We start from the raw sequence: 13,678 nt of genomic DNA, 5'->3' as shown, positions 1-13,678 counted from the left end.
TACTAGTACCAAAAGCACCTACCCACCAGCCCCAATTCCCTCCTTTTTCACTCAGTTGAGATGGAGGAGACAGGATCTAGTAAAATGCGTCCAAGCATTCTTCCTTCAGAGCACAAGCTGTGGACGGCAGAAAGGAAATGGCGGTCTTCAGGACACTCACAGACTCAGACTTTTCAAATTGGAAGAGACTTTAGCTTGTTCAGGCTAACCTCCTTTTTCAAGGCCCAGAGATAGTGAAGTTTGCCCAAAGTCACGTGGCAAATTGCAGCAGAGTCAAACATGAACTCGGGTCTCTATCCCATCCCAGAGCCCTTTGCTTTGCCGCTGCACTACCGCCTTTGGCCACAAGGGGGCACTCGTGGCAGGGTCCTGGAGGAGGCAGGACGTCCCCAAGGATGCTCAGTCAAGCACATATGGAGGAGAGAGACTGGCGTCTAGTCATGAAAATAAAATCGATTCTCCTGATAAGATTTTCTTGCTGGAGCCTGGTTGATCCTGAATCAACAAACAAGGTCCTGAGCCTGAGCAGCTCCTGCCAAGCTGAGAGAAAGGAAAGAGGAGGGAAACTTACTCCAGGTTTCTCTTCCAGCTTTATTAGTTCACAGAGTTTATGACCTGATGCAGAGAACATTTTTGTGTGTAATTCAAACAAACTCTGTTTTCCCATTCCCTCAGTACCCTGCTAGGACAAGCTTGGGCTGATGATAACCCGCCCTTAGGTGACGACCTCAGGGTAGTCCACCAGCAAAGAATATTGTGGGGGAGCTCTGACCACACCACAGACACAGGCAAAAGGGAGCAGGGCTGGGCTGGCAGCTGGCCCAGCCAACTACTTACTCCGGGGTTGACACCTCTCCCACAGCAGTGAGAAGAGAGGCCTCAGGAGGACAGGAGAGGGGAGTGGAAGGGCTTCTGTTACAAAAGCAGCCCCATTTTCTCAACAGTCCTTGGGCTGCCTAGCAAGCTGTCTCCTCCCCTGGTCGGTCTGGCTTCCCCCAACCTGCACTTACCTTACCTGCCAAGAACACAGCGTGTGGCAAAGGAGGGAGGAAGAATCTAGAGCAGGCCTGAGATTGGAGACCCCTCAGATCTCCCCGAATCTAGGACCCAAGCCGGGGGCTTCCCTTCTGCTCTCTGCATAGGTGCCACGACGGGTACTCTACTTGATTTTTTTTTTTTTTCTTATTTGCTTATTTTTTTTCTCTACTTGATTTTTAATCTGTCCCAGTTGTGTATCAACTCTTCAGCCTGGCCTGCCACTTCTGCCTCTCACAGTCAGCATGAGGCCCAGTAATCTGTGTAAGGGCAGCCACACCACCCACCTCGGCTACTGTAACGGTAAAGCCTGGGTCACTTGGGAAGAGGGAAGCAGGGGATCCCCAGAGGAAGGGTGAGCTCTTCAGAACTGTCTGAAGGACAGAGAAGGACAAGGAGAGACAATGTCAGAGGCACATGATGGTCCAATGTGTTGAGTTGTAAGAGCAGCAATGGGCAGCTAGCTGAACAAGCTGGCCGTGAAAGGCCCAAGCGGGGCTCAGCTCCACCTTCCTGGACCCCAGGTAACCTGGTGTCCAAGGAGAAAAGTCAGGAGGGTCTGTTCCTGGATCCTGTTGTTGGAAGGAACACTGAGTCTTCAGTGTTCAGTCCCAATTCCTGGCTGAGTCCCACCTTGCAGAGCCTGGACAGCCTTTGATCCAGGCTTCCTGGGCTGCCTTTAGCTCAGCCCCTGGTAAAACAGCTGGAGATCCCATTCCTGGGTTGAGACAGTGGCCACTAACTGACCTCAGGGCTCAGATACTGGTCACATATGTGATCTCAGGGGACAGATGCTTCTTGGAACTGTCTCTGCCTTCCGGGGTAATATCCTGCTCTGGGGCAGCTTCCATTCTGGCTCCTTCCACCACAGCCCTCCTGTCTCGCCTCTCCTTCTTCTGCAGGGCATAGAAGCTGCCACCCATGAAGAGGGAAGCTGAGATGAGGAAGAAGCTTGACAGGTAGAAAACGCAGCTGAAGTTGTTGGTGGCATCCAGGAGGAACCCTGGGGGACAGAGAGCAAGTTAGGCCACTGCCTAGGGCTACCAGGCCTCCCCCAATAAGATGTGTGCTTCGTGAGAGCAGGGATTTTATTTCTGTCTCCACTGTACTAGGAATCACGGCTGGCACCCAGTTGGCACTCAGTAGATATTTATTGAATGGAAGGACGTGGGGGAAACACTAAACCTACTCTAGCCTGGGCAAGAAGAGTCCTCAGGCCAGAAGAGAACTTAAGGGCATGACCCCCTCACCCTTGGTAGCAGGGAACCGAGGAGACAAGGGCTAGTGGAGTCTGGGACATTTGCGCAGCCCCCTCTCAGGTCCCACCCATACCTCCTGATGCTCTCTCCACTTGCTTAGAGAACTCCCTTGGAAACTATCCCCATTGGGCTGGAATCAACCTCCCATGTCTTACATAATAAGTGCCACCACATACTGTTTGTTGACTGCCCCCCAGCACCAATGGCTCTACACCCATTTCCTCATTTACTTGGAATGTCACCCTCTCAGTTGTTCTCATGTGGGTCTCTACTTCCATATTGTTTTGTTTCCCTCCCAGCATAAATCACCATGTGGTCACAAACACTTCTCTTTGCTTTAATTCCTGACTTCTCCTCCAGAAGGTAAGCCCCAAGGGGGTAGGGACCTTTGTATTCAGCCACGTGCACCTAGTGACTGGCACTGGTGAATAAATGGTCAGGGCAGGTGTTCTCTTCTGCATTTTGCAGATGACATTGTGGCTCAGAGAAGGAAAATGACTTGCTCAGGCCCCTCAGGCAGGAAGGAGAACCAGGATGTTAATAATAGCAAGCACGCATATGCATAGCACTTACTACTTGCCAGTCTCTCCATTAAGCTTTTTTTTTTTTTTTTTTTTAAAGATGACCTGTAAGGGGATCTTAACCCTTGACTTGGTGTTGTCAGCACCATGCTCTCTGAAGTGAGCGAACTGGCCATCCCTATATGGGATCCGAACCCATGGCCTTGGTGTTATCAGCACCACACTCTCCCGAGTGAGCCACGGGCCGGCCCTCCACTAAGCTCTTTACTGGGATCCTCACAACAAGCCTTCAGGATAGATTCTGTTATCATCCCCACCTTAATAATTTTTTTTTTAATGTAGGTATAGGGAGGAAGATGAAGGACTTAGGTTGGTCCAGTTTGCAAACCCATGTTTTTAACTGATCATACCCCGAGTGCCAGTTAGAGAACAGGCTGTAGCACAGTCTCCTGGGTGCCTGGAAAAATCACAGATTCCAAGTTGCTACCCCTAGAGATGCAGGACTGGACCCAAATCTGTCCAGACGGTTCCCCTTTGCTCCACTCCCCCTACCCTACCCACCTAGGCCACACTTGGGCACACCTGGCTGCCCTCCCTCCCAGGGCCTCACCAGCCAGTGGCGGGGCGATGAGGATAGAAATGCCATCCAGGGTGGTGAAGAGGCCCAGGGCCCTGGGAAACTGATCCATGGGGACAACGTCCATGAGGACTTGAAAGATGAGGGCACCAATGCCGCTCATGGACACGCTGTACACCAGTGAGTAGCCCACCAGCACCCAGAAGTCGGTCAACACTGCACCCACCAGGTTGGTGAGCCCATTGAGCAGGACGGCCAGGCAGAACAGGTACTTGCGGTGGCTGGCAAAGCCCTGCCGGCCTGCCACCAGTCCAGCCACCGGCCGCAGGAAGATGTTGCTAAGGCCAATGATGGTGATGAGCAGGGCTGCCTGTTTCTCGTCCACCCCATGCAACATGGCATATGGCACCAGGAAGATGGGTGGCAGTGGGAAACCCATGAACATCCACATCACGCCCAGAGTATACACGCAGTAGCCCGTGTTATGCCGCAGGATGTCGAAGGCCAGGTGGCGCTGGATGGTCCGTCCACACACTGCCAGGCAGCTGCGTGCAGGTGTCTTGGAAGATGGAGGGGGAGCTTCTTTGGTCTCACGGGCCACAGGCCTCAGGATGGCCCCGCAGACACAGCAGTGGAGAAGGACCCCGCCGAAGATAAGGAAGGTCCCCCTCCAGCCCAGGTCCTCCAGGAGGTAGCGGGAGAGCAGTGGCCAGAGTGTGATGCCAAGGGAGACACCTGCTGAGGCCACCGAGTTGGCCAGCGCCTGCCGGTGGACAAAGTACAAGCCCAGTGCCGCAATGCTCGACTGGAAGCTGAAGCACAAGCCCAGACCTGCAGTGCAAGAGGGGACACTAGCTCGGGGACATCCTGGGGCCCGCACCAGAATGAGGGTTGTGGGATCATGTCATTTATCTGCCTTCTTTTGGTTGGAGCCCAGACCCACTTCCAAGTCCCCAGGGATTGAAGATGGAATCAGCCTGCTTGTAAGCTTCTCACCTCTTAGATCTGACCTCCCAAGGCCACCAGGGGCACTCGGGAGTACCAGAGTGAGCTTTTAAAAATCAAATTGGATTAAGTCCCTCCCTGCTTAACACCTTCCAAAGACTGCCCATCATACTTGGAAAAAATCCAAAATATTGTATTTCCTATATCCTGGAAGGTTTTGTTGTGGTCTGGCTCTGGCCCACCTCTTGAATGCCATCTTAGGCCATTCCCTCTCACTCACCATGATCCAGCCACATCAGCTTCTTTCTCTTCCTCTGAACACCAAGCCGTCTCCTCCCTCGGGACATCTGCAGAGTTGTGTTCCCTACGCTTCCTGCACTCCACTCCCGCCTCTGCTCAGAGGGGCCTCCCCAGCTCCCGCCCACTCCACGCCTGCACCTGCACAGCTGAGCATGCTGGAGAGGAAGCTAGGGACCACACATGGCAGTGGTCCTCGGCGGCCCAGGGTGCCACTATGGCCCCCTTGGTCATTCACTCGCCCTCCTAGGTGACCATCTGGGCCTCTTCTTCCTCTGTGCACCCCAACACCTCCTCCCGTCCTCACACTCAGCTGCCTGCCCACACGTGCTGACGGTGCGCCCATGCTCCCTGTGGCCAGCTCTCCACTTCTGCACTGCATCTTGTCTACTCAGAGGCATCCCTCCAGCAATCCCTTCTCTCCTGCATCATCCTTTTTGTCCTCTTTGCTAGACCATTCTCCTTCATCATTATGTCAGTCTCCTGTAAAAAATAAACAACAACAACCCTCTCTTGACCCCACAATCCCTTCTGGGTACTGGCCCGTTTCTCTGGTCCCTTACATCGAAATGCTCTGGAAGTACTGTTTACCTCTGCCATCTCCAATTCCCCTCCGCCTGGTCTCTTTGGAGCCTGTTCCAATCAGACCTTCACCTTCACATCTGTACCATACTTGCTCTTATTGAGGTCTCCAACCTCCAAGTTGCTAAATACAAATGTCGAGTCTGGTCCTCACCTTATCAACCCATCGGTGGCTCGACACACTTCATTCACTCACTTTCTTGAGAAACTCTGATTCTCCTCCTGCCTCTCTGGTCATGTTTCCTTGGAGACCACTGGAGTGTTTAGAGGAGCTCAGTCCTCGAGGCTCTTCAGCCGCCAACCCTCCCTCCCTTAGAGACAGCAGGGAGATACCCCATCTCAAGACTTGAATACACCCCATCTCACGAGTCCTGAACTGCCAGCTCTAGCTCAGGGCTTCTCCCTTGAACTCCAGACTTTACGGGACCAAAGCTGAGCTTCTCATCTTCCCTCTAAGTCTGCTCCTCCCCTAGTTTTCCCATCATAGTTAAAGGCTACTTCATCCTGCCAGTGGTTCAGGGCAAAAAACCTTGGTGTCAGCTTCTTGACTCTTGGAATCTTCTTGGATCATCCTTGACTCTTCTTTCTGCACTGGGCCTCACCTCTTCTCATCACTGCTATCAGACCACCGTCTGTGCTGCGACCACCTCGTGCCTATGACCACACCCTCCTAGCTTAGCCCCTAGAGTATATTCTCAACACGACAGCCAGAGAGATGCTTTACAAAGAGCAGTTGGATAATGTCACTCACCCCTCTGCCTGAACCCGTCAAATGGCTTCTCATCTCACTACAAAACCTTTTATGAGGGCCGAGCCCGTGGCGCACTTGGTAGAGTGCTGCGCTGGGAGCGCGGCAACGCTCCCGCCGCGGGTTCGGATCCTATATTAGGACTGATCAGTGCACTCACTGGCTGAGTGCCGGTCACGAAAAAACGACAAAAAAAAAAAAAAAAAACCTTTTATGAACTGAACCCCCATTCAGCCTCTCCCCCATCTCTTTGACCCCCTTGTTCATGCTCTGCTAACCTATTGGCCACTCCGCTGCACTTGAACTTCAGGGTCTTTGCCCCTGCTGTTCCCTCTACCTGAAATGCTCTTCCCCAGAGAGTGTCATGTCGGATTCCCTCACCTCTATTAGGTTTCTGCTCAAACATCCCCTTCTCCTCGAGGCCCTCCTTCATGGTCCTGTTGAAAATCTCAACCCACCCCCAACCCCACTTTCTTTTCTTTTTTCTCTTTTGGCAGCTGACCAGTATGACAATCTATACCCTTGACCTTCGCAGTATAACACTGGCCTCTAAATAACTGGGCTAACTGGCCAGCCCTCCTACTTTATTTTCTGCATTGGGTGTCTTAGATATTTTACCTGTTGACTCATTTCATGTCTGCCCACCCCCACCCTGGGCCAGGATACTATCACATCACCTGTCCTGTCTTCTCTGTTGAGACCAGAAATATTTAAATATTCTTACTTATTTGTTGGTTGTAGATCTCCCTCACTGGACTGTAAGCAGTTCCAGAAGATTAAGAGGCTTGCCTGCCCTGTCCACTTGCACCTGGCACTTTTTAGTAGGTGCCCAGTAATTCTTGAGATGGAATGACAGTCACCTGTGAGGAATCCTGCCGTGAGGTACAGCTGGCTCAGGGTTTGGCAGAAGGAGCCGGCCACCATGCCCAAGCTGGCCAGCATGCCCCCCAGCATCACAGTCACTCGGTAGCCAAAGCGTCCCACTAGGATGCTGCACAGGGGTCCTGTGGGGAGAAGACGGCAAGCAGGTGGCAGGTGGATGAGGAGGTTGGAGGTAGGAGGATAGCTGGAGTGGGGGAGGGGTTCCAGTAGGAACGGGCCATTCCAGGTGGCTTAAAGGGCACAGCCCTGGAGCCTACAGGCCTGTATTCTGATCCCCTTCCTGGCACAGACTGACTATGTGGCCTGATCCCTTTCTGTGCCTTGGTTTCCTCCCCTACAGAATGAGAGGTCAGACTGGGTGATGTTTGACCCTAGATCCCTAGAGGGGCAGACTAAGGGCTTGCACTGCACTAACCTGAGGCCAATTCCATCCAGGTGAAACAGGATTGGCTCATGACATGAGTGGGTGCCTCTTGCTTGGGGTCTGTCTCTGGGTGGAGGGTGGGGGTGTCCCAGGGCATCTAAATCATGGTGAGCACCTACAGCCCCTGTTCTACCTGCCCTCTTACCCCAATCCTCGGGAAGACTGGGCACAGTCCTCCCGCCACCTTCCAACCTATACAATTGGGTGGAACCCTGGGCCACTCTGCACCTCTTTGCACTGGCCTCTGGAAAGTTCTGGAAAAAACCAGGTGGGGTACATTTTCCCCTTCCCCATCACCCCCAGCCACCACCAAAGTCTGTACCTAGAGGTTTGGCTTCATGTGGAGGGGGGCCTCTCTCCCCCTACCCCCACCCCTGCAAGCTGCTTTCTCACCAGCCCACATCTCCACAAGGAGAAATGAACCAGTCCAAGCAGGCTGCTCCTGGACACTTCACAGGGGCCCCATTCACCAAGCACCCTGCCCCCAAGCAAACATAATAGAGCTTCTCCAAGTTACTCTTCCAGAGCGTAGCCGAAGGGAAAGGGAAAGTGTGCGTGTGCATGCAGTGTGTGTGTGTGCACGTGTGTGTGTGTGCATTTGGCATGGAAGGGGATGTGTGGTATGAGCCCATGTGATATGAGAGTGACAAAGGAGTGAGCAGCCCATCAAGCAGAGATAATCAGCAGTGGTCAGCTGTCTCTGCTACTGTCGAGGGAAAGGTGAGGCTTTGGAGTGGACATGACAACTGACCACACATCTTCCCCACTCCTGAGACTTTGGCCTGACTCAGGGAAGGTGACATTGGGGAAAGCCCTGAGTCATGGAGTGGGTTGGGGCTGGGACTTGGGCCAGCTTGATAGCCCGGGAGCTAGGGTAGGGCCCTGGAAAGCAAGGTGTTTCCTCTGCAGGGTGTGTCTGCCCTGAGTTCACTCTGCAGCCCCAGGCAGGCCGGTACTTTGTGCTGCCCTCACCTCTAAAGGGTGTGGAGGCGGGGTGCTGGAAAGGGTCAGTGATACTGCCAAGCTTAAAATGTCTACAGTGTTCTGAATGAGCACGGGCTAAAGGGGTGTGTGTGTGTGCAAGAGACGGATGGACAGACAGATGGGAATCCCACACCAACTGAAATGTTGATGTGCCTGATAGGGGGTGGTGAGCCCAAAGCTGGCTGGGGAGCTGGGGGCCCTGCTGGATGCCTGGTTCCCAGCTCCTGGCCAAGGCCCCCTCTGCCTGTGTGAGAAGGAACCGTTTGAGATTCCCACTACCTGCCCCAACCTTGCAGGCCAAGAGGCCATGCAGTCTGGGCCAGGTCTGGCCTTTCTCCTTGCCCTGAGCCCAATCCCCAAGTGGCAGATTCAGGGGTCATCCAGGAGGGTGGCAATCTCTCTCCCAGTCTGATCTCCCTCCCTTCCAATTCCAGTGAGGGCCCTGGAATGATAAGCAGGCTGCTGGTGCCAGGGGAGGGAGTGGCAAGGAAGTAGGCAGGAAGATGGGGTCAGCCGAGCCAAGCAAACACATGCAAGAGCCTGTGGGCCTGTCAGCTCATGGCCTGTTCCCCATGCCCCCTACTGAGGTTGCTATCTGTGGAGTCTCCCTGGAGAGCACAGGAGCTAGGGCAGGTCCCTGCACCTGTGGCTACTCTGAAGAACCCTCCTGGGCAGCTCCTGCCTGGCCCCCATTCCTGAAGGAGCCAACCAGGACACAGGGGCCTCCAAGGCCCGTGGTGAGAGCGAGCAAGGAGAGGGGAGGCAGGGGCTGCCTTCCCTCCATTGCCCCAGCCTTTGAACCTCTCCTCCGCAGGGAGCCCTGGGGAGAGATGGCGCACTTGCCCTGCCTCCCTCTTGTTCCTGGGGTCTTCCCCAGGCTTCTTTCCCATCCTGTAGCCCCAGTGAGGGTCTCCAGAATATTATTCAGAGCCACATATATTTCCTAGCTCCTAGCACCTTCCAGGGGCCCACGTGGTCTTCCCTGCCATCCCATGTGGGAGCTGTGCAGGATGCTGGGTATTATTACCTCCAACATTGTTGAGATAGAAACTGAGGTTCAGAGAGATTGCCCAGCTGAGAAGCAGTAGAGACTTGGTCCTCTGTCCTCAACACCAGCTCCTCCCAGTCTGGCACTGAGCACCCCTGCATGCCTAGTCTGGATCAATCCCAGATCTCTCTAGATCATCTAGGGAGATCCGAGGGTCCCATTGAGAGGACTTCAGGCTCTTGTCTGGCTTTAGGCCTTAGGCACTTTCCCATTCTCTCCTCCTCCCCAGCCCAGCCTCCTGGAGACACAATCCAGTCCAGCTGGATCTCAGCCAGGGAGCCGTCCCTGCTGAAATCAGGTGAAATCTTAAGAATTCACCCAGGAGGTAAAGTTTTTGGCCTCAGAGAGGGACCCAGGGTGCCAGCAAGGTTGTGGCTTCCTCCCCCACCCCAGGCCCTTTCTCATCCCTCCCTTGGCCCCTGCCCATGCTGCTTACCCCCAGTGTGGAGTACAGCCATCAGGATGGAGGGGAACCAGGAGGTCTCGCTGTTGCTAGCCTGGAAGTCTCGCTGCAGCTCAGTGAAGAACACGCCGATGCATGTGGAGAAGCCCAGGGTGAGGCCCTGGCTCACCAGCGTGGCCAGCAGTACCACCCAGGCCCAGCCACCGTCTGCGCGCTCCAGGGCCCGAGGCATCCTCCTCTATAAACACCTTGGTGGCCTCACTGCCACTGTGACCACTGCCTGGGGAAGGGACAGAATGGAGCCCAGTGGTTGGCAGCCACCTGCCACCTTCCCTGGGCGGCTAAAACCATCCGTTCTGCTTGCCCCAACACCAGTTATCACAAAGGGGCACCGCCCCCTGGGAGGTGGCCAGAGCCCCTATGCATTGGCCTCAGCATCTCCTTTCACCCACTTTCTGGAGCCAGCCTGGCAGGAGGTGGCAGGAAGGACAGGAACAACAGGGTGAGTGGCACTCGGTGGCACAAGGCAGGTGGGTGGAATTCTTTCTAGCTGTCTCATCACTTGGTGGTCAGCAGGTGGGACTTCCTCACTTGCTCAATAACTCAATAACTGCTTGTAGGATGGAGCAGACCTCTGGGGCCAGTGTGGTCCCAATGCCCCCAAAAGCACCCAAGGATCCATTTTCAAACAGTCAGGACCAGGCTTCCTGCCCACCAGCACAGACTTCTGCAGTGCTACAGAACAGCAAAGTTCATGTCAGTGCTGTTATAAAGGCCAAGGTGAGCAAGCCGGTGCTGGGTGCAAGAAGCGTCCACTCTGCAGCATGAAAAGGGCACCCAATCAGCAGCTTTCAAGAAGGCACAGGTCTCATCTGAAGGTCCCTTGAAATCACCCCACAACACTCCTTTCATAAGAAGCTCAAGGCTGAGAGTCAAGTTCCAAAATCAGGGCTGGCCAGTTAGCTTACTCGGTAGAGCGGGGTGCTGATAACACCATGGCCGAGGGGCTCGGATTCCCATACCAGCCAGCCGCCAAAAAAAAAAGTTCCCAAATCATGCTAAATAGTGTCTACCACTTGCAAGGGCTTCTCTGAGCACCCCCAGCACACAGACACAAAGAGGCACATAGATCATAGACACACACACACAGACACACACTCAATAGTCACACATACACAGGCACAAACTCATCTGAAGACACACTCTTACAAAGACACACAGACAGAAAAGTCCAGAGACACATACTACATATACATACAGACACATACAAATACATGTAGAGATATATACAGCAGGCATACAGACTCATACACATGTACAGAGACGCACAAGTAAACATGCAGTCAAACAGTTACAGCAACATAAAGAGAGACACTTAAGTGAACACACGCAGACAAGCCTGGTGACACACATGCTATGTAGACATACAGACACACAGTCACACACTATGTGCATGCACTCCCCCTCACCCCTCCAGATCTTTGGCTGGGAAAGGTGCAGCCGGTCCTGTCTCAGTCCAGCACCACCACCCAGGCTACCCCCCGCATCACAGAAACTGTCATAACCAGGCCTCCAAAGCCCCAATGCCCCCTCCCCAAATTCGGAGCCCTTTTCCAATCCCCTCCTGTCTCTCTCCTGCTGCTTGCTGGTCCCCCACTTTCCTCAGGCCTCACCTCGCTCAGGGCTCTAGGTTGTGGGCGGTGGGGCAGTGGGAGGCCACCCCACCCCTCAGTGAGGCCAGCTGATCCCACCAGCTGCTCTTCCCTACAGTTCCTTCCCTTTAGCCCCAGCTCCTGGAAGATCCACAGAAACTCCGGAAACCACCAGAAATATGAAACCCCCTCTTCCTGCCAGCCCAGCACCCCACACCTTCCCCATAGGCCCAGGAGTTTTAAAACAGACCTAAGCTGGACCCACCCTCAACATTATCCTTCTTGCACTCCAACCCTCCTGCCTCCCAGAGGACCCCAGGAGCCCTGCCCAGGTGAGGGTCCCATTCATCACAGCCTCATGGGGTGTGTGTGTGCGACCCCGAGTGCAGAGTGGGGAGCATCTCTCGCCTTCCCGGCCCCTGCAAGGATTTGGCCTGAGAGATCCTCCTCCTGGTCCAGCCCCAGGCCGGGGCAACACCTCAGATGTGGGCTCCTCCAGTAAACTGGCTCTCATCTCTTCCAGGATTTCGGTTCCCTCAGCAGATGGAAAGGCCACAGGCGCCACTTGCCACTTGATCCTCTCTGTACTGCCCTGAATGTCAAGTTTCCAAACCCTTCTCCATAGCTCAGCCCTCCTCCCCAGCTCCTCTGGCCCCTCAGCCTTGCCCCTCTCTTCCTCCCAGAAGGAACTGCCAAGCCCTCCCCTTTCCTCCTGCCTTTCCTGTTCACTGCCACCCCAGTCCTGGCACTCCCAAGCCCGAGACCCCAGCCCAGCTCCCCCCTCCTCACTGATGGCTCTGGTCCCCTCCTGTTCTTCCTTGTCGTGCTTCCTCTATGGAAAAAGTCTCCTTTAGTGCCCTTCTCAGCAGCCACGTTTCTGGGCAGCCTTTTTGGGGACTTTGCCCAGGCTCCTGTGACCTTCACTCTGTACTCCACCTTCCCTCTGGAACCTGTCAACGGACCTGGCTCTTCTCATGCATCTCCTCCCTCTGGGCCTGGGAGGCCACTGGTCCTAGGCTGCAGGTCAACAAACAGTCTCTGGTCTTCACACCACAGTGGAGTGGATCATTCCCTTGTTTACTGGTGAACAGGGACCTGTTCATGCGCCCCCCACCCAGACTCTGCCTGAGCACAAAAGGTACTATTAATGTGACCCACCTGTGTTCCCCAGGGGACAGGCAAGCCCAGGACCAAGGGTGACCCAGCTTCCTGGCAGACAGGTCCATTCCAGAAGACTCAAGCAGGGCAGAGAAGAGATGGGGCTCGGGCTCTGGCTTCACCTCTGCCCCAGCAGGGGAGTGGTCTTTCCTATGCACTGGGAACATGGTCATTGCCCAGTGTGTGTTCAGGGCAAGGAGGGAGACAGAGCCGAGACCCTTTGTTCTCTGGGGTGAGATTAGGCCACAGGAAGCTGCCAACCTAAGCGGTTGGGCACCCGCCCCCCAGCCCAGTGGGACCAGCTTCACAGGCAAGTGGCATGAAGCTGAGTTTATATGCAGAGCAAAAGTTTATTTATTTATTTGGCAGCTGATACAGGGAAGGAACCCTGGACCCTGGTTTTATCAGCACCACACTGTAACCACCTGAGCTAACTGACCAGCCCAGGACAAAAGTTTAGATGAAATTTCTGGCCCTCCCATCTCATAAAATGCCCAGTCTATGTTTTTAGGGCTCCCTATCTGATAACAGGGGCCTCGTTAGGCCCTCGGAATCCTTTCCCTGACCCTTGGAGCTAGCAGGCATGGTTAAGGGGGTGAAACGAAGCTCTCATGCAGAGATCTAGGGTTAGGTGGCTGGTGTCCAGAGTGGAGCGGATGCCTCGTCTCCCTCTTCCCTGCTCTCCTTCCTTGGTGGGAGAGCCCCGAGGGCCAGCAACAGGAACCCCCCATCCCGGAAGCAGCAAAAGGATGGGCAGCGCCAGGCGGGCCCTGGGACTCCCTCCCTCCCCAGATCCCATATCAAGCGGGCAGCGGGCCTGGAGCCCAGGGCCCAGGCCAGCAGCAGAAGGGCTCGCACCCAGCAGAGAGCAGCAAGAGCCCCCTTGAGCTTGGGGCTGACGAGGCCTGGCAGGGGTGGGAAGGCAGAAGGCGCTTTTAGAGGTGGGTGAGCTGGCGCAAGTCACCTTGCTCCTCTCTCCGGTCTCCAAACGTGCTCCCCACATTCCCCGCTGGGGCCCGCTGAACACAGGCTGGAAGGCGGATGGGACAGGCAACAGCACTTGCATGACCTCTTGTCACCCTGGCCCATGCCCGCCGTCCTGCCCGGGGCCCGGTTTCGACACCGCTTTACCACCCTTCCCAGGACGGATTTCCTCCGGGCAG

The 13,678-nt window shown here is 54.8% G+C and overlaps 1 protein-coding gene across 1 annotated transcript; it reads right to left on the bottom strand.

Annotated features, from left to right (window-relative positions):
- Nucleotides 1–1,790: 1,790 nt before the first annotated feature.
- On the bottom strand, nucleotides 1,791–12,588 carry SLC16A5 (solute carrier family 16 member 5). The gene is made up of 5 exons (XM_063081414.1): nucleotides 12,516–12,588; nucleotides 9,739–9,985; nucleotides 6,825–6,968; nucleotides 3,426–4,223; nucleotides 1,791–2,038 (listed from the first exon to the last, which is right to left on the bottom strand). Exons 2-5 carry the CDS (start codon nucleotides 9,935–9,937, stop codon nucleotides 1,791–1,793), a joined length of 1,389 nt encoding a protein of 462 aa, XP_062937484.1. The 5' UTR covers nucleotides 9,938–9,985; nucleotides 12,516–12,588.
- Nucleotides 12,589–13,678: the final 1,090 nt, after the last annotated feature.

This window comes from Cynocephalus volans, chromosome 16 (genome assembly GCF_027409185.1).
Source record: "Cynocephalus volans isolate mCynVol1 chromosome 16, mCynVol1.pri, whole genome shotgun sequence".
NCBI lineage: Eukaryota > Metazoa > Chordata > Mammalia > Dermoptera > Cynocephalidae > Cynocephalus > Cynocephalus volans.
This window is presented reverse-complemented; position numbering and strand designations above follow the sequence as displayed.